At 45.2% G+C, this 8,731-nt stretch overlaps 1 protein-coding gene across 1 annotated transcript; it reads left to right on the top strand.

Moving 5' to 3' along the window:
• Positions 1-7: 7 nt before the first annotated feature.
• On the top strand, positions 8-7,874 carry TRIM25 (tripartite motif containing 25; the record flags this gene model as incomplete). The annotated part of the gene is made up of 9 exons (XM_029085762.1): positions 8-230; positions 1,352-1,443; positions 2,360-2,593; positions 3,533-3,689; positions 4,319-4,391; positions 4,782-4,873; positions 5,542-5,568; positions 5,914-6,009; positions 7,354-7,874. Coding segments are annotated over 9 exons (1,515 nt in total), but the record flags the coding sequence as incomplete, so codon positions are not given.
• Positions 7,875-8,731: the final 857 nt, after the last annotated feature.

The raw sequence follows: 8,731 nt of genomic DNA, 5'->3' as shown, positions 1-8,731 counted from the left end.
ATCCTTCTGCCCCGAGCACCTGCGGCCGCACCGGGACAGCCCGGCCTTCCGCCACCACCAGCTCTGCCCGCCCCTGCGCGACCTGCAGCAGCGCAAGTGCCCGCAGCACAACAAGGTCTTCGAGTTCTTCTGCAGCCAGCACAGCAGCTGCATCTGCTCCCTCTGCCTGCTCGGGCACAAGCTGTGCCACACCAGCCCCGTGCAGATGGCCAAAGCCAGCGCCGAGGTGAGCAGGTGGGGGTGGCCGCTCTGCCCGGGGCTGAAGCACCCTCCGAGGGGCACCCCGGAGCTCCCTTTCGACCTGCTGGGCCCCTGGGTGCTGGGGCTGTGGGCTGCCAGGGGGAGACTGGACCAAGACCGGGATGGTAACTCTCGTGCCTGGCCTTGGCAAACCATTACCTGCCTTCCAGTGCACGTTCCAGCACATCTGCGGAGTTCTTCCGTGTGTTTTCCTCTTCTCTCTCCAAGATGGTGCTCAGAGAGTCCAGGAGATGCAGTAACGGGGCTCATTGCCAGCTCCTGTCTTAGGCTGGGCTGACAGTGAGGCCTCCCTCCTCTGTGGGTGTCACACCAGCTCTGAGCCTCCTCTGCCGCTCACTGCACAGGATTCACTGCGTGGCTTTACCGCTGGCTGACCAAGGGCCTGTAGACAGGCATTGCTCTGTGTTAGGTTCTTGTGAAGCAAAGAATCATAGAAGTAGCCTAGGGAGAGCACCAGCATGTAGAGAAAAGCCAGGAGCAGGTTCTCCATGGAGTGGAAGGGAAGGAAACTTGGCCTTCGTATCTTACAGCACAGCTGAAAATCAAAGGGTAGGTGAGTAAAGCACACTTGAAAAGTGTAGGTGGCCAAACTTTCATCTGTTTGGCAAGTGTGTATACTGCCTACCCTACCAAGTCCTCCATGATGTAACTTAGCAACATCTTGAACTAAAGGAATAGGTAATTCACATCTGGGCAATAAAATTCTCAATTAAAACAAGAAGGGTGTTTTAATTGAGACAAGAAGGTCTCAATTAAAACAGCATCATTAACCTAATGCTCAAAGTCCAACCTGAGAGTTTACTTTTAGCACTGGGAAATGCTGTGCTGGTTAAAGTACTCGGTCCTTATCAAAAGAGTGAGCATCATGGACTTTGCAGTGGGGAGAGGTGAAGCTGCAGGGAGGGTGCCAGCTCATATCCTGGAAGATTTAAGGAGCAGTGGGTTTTAAATCACTAGTACTAAATGCTGACAGGGGTTATTTAAAACTTTCTGTAAATACAATTCTTACTCCAGTAAGCATGGCCCAACTGAGAGCAGACATGGCAACTGCTTCTCTGAAGTACTTTCTGATCTCTTCTGTTGCAGTCAGTGCTGAAGAAGAAACTGATGGAGCTGCATAATCAGAATGAGAAAGCTGCTCGAGCCATGGACACCGTGAAAACAAAACAAAGCCAAGCTGCTGTAAGTGGGTAACTGTTCAAAATGCTGTCAGGTTGCTTGGCATAGGCTGGCCACTGCGTGCCGTTGATGCTTGTACTCTTGTGGCAGTGGCCATAGCATTGAGATTGCATTGGCAGGAGAAGACATTGTTGGGAAGGAACAGAAAGGAGGCGTTTTGGCAGAGCCAGGCAGCTCTGTGGGAGATGGAGCAGCCCAACCACTGTGCAAAGGCTTTGCACCCACACGTGCTGACACACCGGACCCGTAATGGGGCTCAAACCTGTCCCTTCCTCTTGAACCACAAAGTGCCTCTCTGTGCAGCCCAAGCTAAAGCATCAGTGAGCTGTAACGGCTGCACCAGTCTGGGATGTCTCTTCCCCATAATTACCACAACTAATCCTTGCTCTTACCTGATGAGTGGCGTTGCCCTTTGTGCTGACAGCCAGATTGGATGTGTCTCGCTTGTACCCTCCTTTCTGAACTGAGTGGTGGAGACCAAGAAACTGGAAAGCTGCTGGGGTAGCACGTCTGTGCTCCTCTGGAACATCTCTGGGAGGATCAGGAATAACTTTGTATTAACCAGATGTCACGTCTCGGAGGCAGAAAGAGCTACAGCTGTGCAAGTGGGCATGTGGTGTCTGAGGTTGTGGTGGCACAGCCCTGTCCTGGTGCTGGTAACTGCTAGCTGGCATGGCTGGCCTGGCCTCTGTCTGGCAGCCCCCGCAGCAGGGGGCTGTAAACTGAGAATTGTCCTGATTCCTTGGGAGAATGAGTTTTCTTTCCAAATGACATAGAAATACATAGCTTTTCTATTGCCTGCTTGAAGGAAATGAAGCCTACGTGTTCCTCAAAGGCTTTCTTGTAGTAGTAGAGAGCAGCACTTTGTCCACAAACTGTTCTTTTTAAACCAGCATCTGTCTGTTCTTGTCTGCTCCAGGAGACAGCTTCCAGGAAGAAAGATTTGATCAGAAGTGAGTTTTTGGAAATTAAAGCTTTAATTGAAGAAAAAGAAAATCAGGCCGTGAAAGTAGTTGCAGAAGAAGAAAAAAGAATTTGCAATAAATTTGATTATGTTTACGGTATTCTGGGAAGTAAGAAGAATGAAATTCAGTCTCTCAGAGATCAGATTGAGATGGCACTGACTGAAGATGATGACATTCTGTTTTTGAAGGTAATATGTCCTTTGAATGTGAATCCAATTCTTCATGTTTCTAGAATGCAGAATCACAAAAACCTGTGGTGGCAGTTCTGCTCTCCAGACACTCACAGTCTTGTGCAAGAACCTGCTATAAAAGGATGTGCTGATAAGTACACAGATGTCAATGAAAGAGTGCTGAAATGGTGTCTGGTAACTCCCTGCAACTCAGCCACCACCTCTGCCACAAGCAGAGGGGTCAGCTGGTGTGAGAACTCACCTCAGAGCCACCAAGATGATGAAGGGAGTGGAGCATCTCCCTGATGAGGAAAGGCTGAGGGAGCTGGGGCTCTTTAGCTTGGAGAAGAGGAGACTGAGGGGAGAACTCATTAATGTTTATAAATATGTAAAGGGTGAATGTCAGGAGGATGGAGCCAGGCTCTTCTCAGTGATGCCCAATGGTAGGACAAGGGGCAGTGGGTGTGAGCTGGAACACAGGAGGTTCCACTTAAACTTGAGAAGAAACTTCTTTACAGTGAGGGTGACAGAGCCCTGGGACAGGCTGCCCAGGGAGGTTGTGGAGTCTCCTTCTCTGGAGACATTCAAGCCCCGCCTGGACACCTTCCTGTGTGATCTCATTGAGGTTCCTGCTCTGGCAGGGGGGTTGGACTGGATGATCTTTTGAGGTCCCTTCCAATCCCCAACATGCTGTGATTCTGTGATTCCATGAGGAATTACAGCTCTGTGCTGTGACACTGTCTAGTAGATCTTTCTCGCTGCTTCATGTATCAGTTGAGAATTAATGCATGTGGGTGGCTGCTGAAATTTTGCCATGGGTCCTGTCTGACTGTACCCTTTGCTCCTTTCAATTTGAGATGAATGCACAAAACTCTTCCCATTTAAAGTAACTTGGCTGTGTTTTTCTACGGCTGCTACACAAAGTGGTCTACGTGAGATCTTCCATTGTTGTTTCAGAGAGCAGCAGCACTGCAACGTATGTCAACAAAAGACGCTTTTGTCCCTGTAATTGAAATGGACCAAAACTTGATACATTCTGTTTATCAGTCAGCCATTAACCTTAAAGACATTGTGAAACTTTCAGTGCCTCAGTGCCAGGAGAAAATAGCAGAAGGTAGGTACTGGTACTGCATCACTGGGAGAACTGGAATTTTCTGCCTTGGTTTTCAGTTCAAATGAGGGATCTTCCCCCTCTAACCCAAATATAATAATAATAAAAAAAAAAGTGCAGCAAATATAGTTAGTTAATATAAATGGTGTCTTCCAACTTCTGCAGTCCTCCATTTACAAACAAAAATGCTACAGTCAGGGCTAAATTAGGAGAAACAAATGTGCCAGTGCCTCTTTTATCTATACTTGGATAAGCTGATGAGTGATCCTGTGCTCTTCTGGCACAGCTCAGCCTTTATTCCTTACAGTAATTTATGTTTTTATTATGTAGCAGGGTTGGATGCAATTAGGATATGGATTTGAGAGGCAACATAAAATGCTTTAGAGTGAGTGCTTTACCCAACAGTAAAAGTGCTGATCATGTCAGTGTTGTAGAACAAAGCCCTACTTACCAGGTTAAGCTAAAGTATCTTCTGGACTGGGGCGTGGGTGTCTTCTGTGCAGTTTTCCATCTCTGCTGAGTATCACTTCAGCTCTATTCACATAACTGAAAAACAAGATTGAAAAATGTTCTTGCTCGTGCATTACTGTTCCTGGCAACACAAACCATAATATAAAATATCTCCATTGCAGCAAAACTAACACCTGGGAAAACTAAGCCCCCTCCAGCAGCTTCTACAAACAAAACCTGTGTTGACAAAAAGCCTTTGGGACCAAGTAAGTACTAAAGAACATAATCCTCTCCTAACTGTGGCTTTACCATTAAACAAGAATTCAAGCAGTTACCCAAGAGCTGTTGGCAGTAGTGCTGATGCAGTGATTATCTGTAGGGAGCACTTTGGCCTGGGAAAGGGAGGGTGTTGGGCTATTTAGTGGTGGATGCCTTGTGAGCTGTAGAGAGCAAACTGCACAGATTCGATGGTGCATTACCTCAGTGTACACCTGTAGTGGTGTCAATGTGGGCTGTAAAGCAAAGCAGAGCCTCCCCACCCTCTAGTTCTTTCAGGTTTTCTTTCATTTGTGCTAAACATCTGTTGGCTTGTTTGATGGATTTGTATGTATTGAATCCTGCTTATGAGCCGTTCGTGTTCTGATTTTTTTTTACTTTTCCTCCCTCAAAAGAGCACACACACAAAGAGAAAATCCTTCACCAGACACCAGCCACTTTGCAGGCAGAGGCAGATACCAGTAAGTGGTGATTAATAGCAGCCTTACTCAAACATCTTGCTGGCCACATCTTGCCTACAGTTGAAGGCTGGGGTGATAGAGACAGTCTTTATGGCAGGTTATACAGGGGCCTTTCCATGTTGTTTTGTCCAGTATTACTGTGGCAGTCTAGTCTGTTTAGAAGATCTTCCATATTCTCTTTTTGAAATAAATCCAAGTGTTAAGAAACTACTTCTCTTACTTCCACTGAGCGCTTGACCCATGGTCTTTTCAATTCACAAGTCCTGGGTGTGATGCGCTCAACAGGGTGTGTTGTGGATTACTGGAGTTGAATGAACTTGTAGCTCCTGTTGCTGTAGCAGAAGGTCTGTTCTAAAAAGAAAAGGAATAGTCCGTGTGCCTCATGGGAACAGGCTCATTACCACCTGCCTTAGCACACTGCATCCTGAAGAAGAGATTAAGTTCCTTCCAGGCTTATGAGCCTTTGAAATAGGAATCAAATAGTATGCTGTGCTTCATGTGTAGCTTTCCAGTATGGGTGGAAATATTTGTACATGCCTTCAGCTTTACCTACCGCTGCTGCTCCAGAAGAGCCGTGATGAAGGTGTTAGTCGTGGCGTAGTCTATAAGTGGGTTTTCAGTCTCAGTGGAACTCACAGTTTACTTTTTTTTTTTTTTTTTCCCTCCAGAGGAGAAAAAGAAGCCTGCTAAAGTTGGTGAGTCCAAACTTCCAGTATACTTAGATTCTAATTTTGATTGATTGCTCTTGATAAGTAGATGGTCACTAGCGTTGGTGTGTTAAGCTCTGAGAAGGCTCTGACTAGTCACTGTGAGAGCAATCAAGCACTGAAAGAGGTTGCCCAGAGACAACAGGGGATTTTCAAAACTTGACAAGACTGTGATCAACTTGAGCTAATACTGAAGTTAAGCCTGCTTGGAGCAGGAGGCTCAACCAGGTAACCCCTACAGGTCTGCTCCAGCCTGGGGGTGCCTGTGACGGTGTGTTAGGCATGCAGGGTTTCTTCCTAACTGGCCAAACTCTCTTTTCTCTGTCGACACAGCACCAACCACGGGAATACCAAATGCCGCAGCTGCCGCTGCAACTAAAGATCTTCTTAGCAGCTTTCTGAAGAAATCCAGAGAGGAGCTTTTGCAGTGTAAGACACCCAAAGTTACACTACTTAAAGATGAACTTTCTGCACTTACTGTATTGGTGTTATGTGCCCTCTGTAGTTATCTGACAAAAATACTTTTGAGGGGGATTAGTTAGTTTAGTAGGTTATCAAGTGGTTGTCACAAATGAAGGAAATTTTTGGAGGAAAAGGGTGCAGGAGGTTTCTAAGTGGTTCTTTTGCCAGATAAATCAAATTTATCTTGGGTATTCATTTAGCTTTATGAAGGTAAATTAAGTTTTGTCAGTAATGGCTTTGTTTTCCCCCAGAATGACTGCATTAAGGTAGCCTAGAAATAGGATGTAACGCACTGGATTTTTCTTTGAAATTAAATGCAGGCTTTTATGTGAGCCCATGACGACTTGCTTAAGATGCTGTATACAATAAGGTATATAACTGTATACAATACCTTTCACTGCCAGATCAGTCAACCCCCTTCTTCTCCCAGCATACATTTAGGTGGTGAAGGAATCCTATGGGGATGCAGGAAGGAAGGAAGGAAGGAAGGAAACTTGCCCTCCATTTGCCTGCTGTGTAACACAGAGCTGCAGTTGAACCCAGCAGCTATTACTGTGGCCCTAAGAACTGCCTGTGATAAGCGAACATATAAAATATAGTTAGATTTTATACAATGAGTTTAAGATTAATTTTTTTCTATATTAAGAATTAGATTTTAGAAAATAAGTTTAGTTCATTTGTCTCTCTGCTAGGTGGGAAACTTTTAGTTTAGATCGTTTTGTCTGTGTTAAGTGGGAAACTTTTACAATAACTAACAGCAAAAGCCTTGTGACGCCTGGTATGTGAGCAGTCTGGAGCAAGAGAAGAAGGAGCTGGTGTGCAACACCTGCAGTCTGAAGCAAGAAAGCTGGCTTTGGTTTTGTTTAGTGGTCTACAAGGGGCTGCTGAGCATGTACAAGGAGAAAAGGCGAACAGTTTATAGTGATAAAGGGGGCTCACATGCACCAACAGGAGGCAGTGAGCAAGCGCCAATGGGAATGAATTTATGTGAAAAATTTCTTGGAACTAATTAGCTTAACTCAACCTAAATTTAATGAATATGTATGTATGTGTACTTTAAATAATGCCTTTGTAAAGGAGTGGGGGCGTGCAGGGCCTTTATGGAGCGATCCACCCTGTCGCCCGCCGGCGAATAAAACCTACCTGCTTTATAACTCCCTACGAGTTGTAAGGTTTGATTCCGCAGATCACCTGCCCAGTGGAGGAAAGCTCAGCAGGGAGATAAAGACTCAGGAACAAGTGCCTAGACAGGATGGTATAAATAAAAGTGCTTTGCTCTTCAGTACCTTCAGACAATCCATGTCATTGCAGATGCTGCTAACATCACTCTGGATTACAACACAGCTCATAACAAAGTGATTCTGTCTGAGAGATATACCAAGATGTCTGTCTCTGACATCCCCCTGAATTATAACCATTGTCCTCAGCGCTTCACCGATTGCTTCCAAGTGCTGGGGTTCCAGTGCTTCAAGACAGGCATCCACTACTGGGAAGTGGAACTGCAGCAGAACAACTTCTGTGGCATTGGCATCTGCTACGGCAGCATGGTGCGGCAGGGGCCGGAGAGCCGCCTGGGGAGGAACAGCAGCTCTTGGTGTATTGAGTGGTTTAATTCCAAAATATCATCCTGGCATAACGATGTTGAAAAGTGCTTACCCAATGTGAAGGCTACCAAGATTGGTGTGCTGCTCCACTGTGAGGGAGGGTTTGTGATTTTCATGGCTGTTGGGGAGAAGCAGAACTTGATCTATAAATTCAAAACCCAGTTTACTGAAGCCTTGTACCCTGCCTTCTGGTTATTTTCCAGTGGCGCTGTTCTCTCTCTCTGCTAAATGCAACAGGAGGGTCTCGTATCTTAATTTAGTTTGCCTAAATACTTACCTGCAGATAATCAGTCCTGTAGCAACTCTTTGTATGTCTTAGTCTAAAATGTCTTGAAGATTGTTTGTTGGAGATGAAAATCATTAGCTCTTTTAGGCAGTTTGGGAAATCTGCTGATTCTTTGGTCTGAATTGCTAAAGCCTTTAGATAGTGATTTAGTAAAATGTTGCTAAAACTACGATGAAAGGTTTTGCAAAGACCTTGATTGTCTTTCTAAAAGCAAAGTTATTATATGAACCATTGTTAAATGTATTCCACAGCCGCTGTGGCTTCTGTGGTTTGCTGTAAAGGATACCCAGAATTAATTTTCAGGTCTAAATGTGTTTCATGGATAGCAATAGCCCCTTTGAGAAAGAAATAGGAAGAATTCCTTGACAAATTCAGGTTCCAGGCTTTGAGGTAGGTCTCGGTCTTGCCTTTTTCTCTATGCACAGACCATTGTCCATAATCAGGATTTGCAATACACGTGTTCTCAGTGTCTGACTCCATGAGATGGTACAGAATGAACTATTAAAATCAGTAAGTTCAGGTCTTACAAGGCTAAGTTATAAAAGCCAGTATGACAAATCTCATCAGAATGGAAATGCAGACTTTTAGAGTTGATGGATAAGAATTGCTGTCAGAATCACCAGGAAATAAATGATATTGACTCAGAGAATACACCAGAGAGTCTTCAGGAAGACATCCTGCAGAGCAGTAGTGTGTGCCCTATAATAATAGTTTGTGGGATGAAGCGTTGTGTTTCATGTTCTGACCCAGAACATGCTTCACATCTTCACGCTGAAGGCTCGTCAGTGTTTTGTTTGGG

This window comes from Antrostomus carolinensis, unplaced genomic scaffold (assembly GCF_000700745.2).
Source record: "Antrostomus carolinensis isolate BGI_N321 unplaced genomic scaffold, ASM70074v2 scaffold11307, whole genome shotgun sequence".
Taxonomy (NCBI): domain Eukaryota; kingdom Metazoa; phylum Chordata; class Aves; order Caprimulgiformes; family Caprimulgidae; genus Antrostomus; species Antrostomus carolinensis.
Note: the sequence above shows the minus strand (reverse complement) of the source record. Positions and strands in the feature narration are given on the sequence as shown.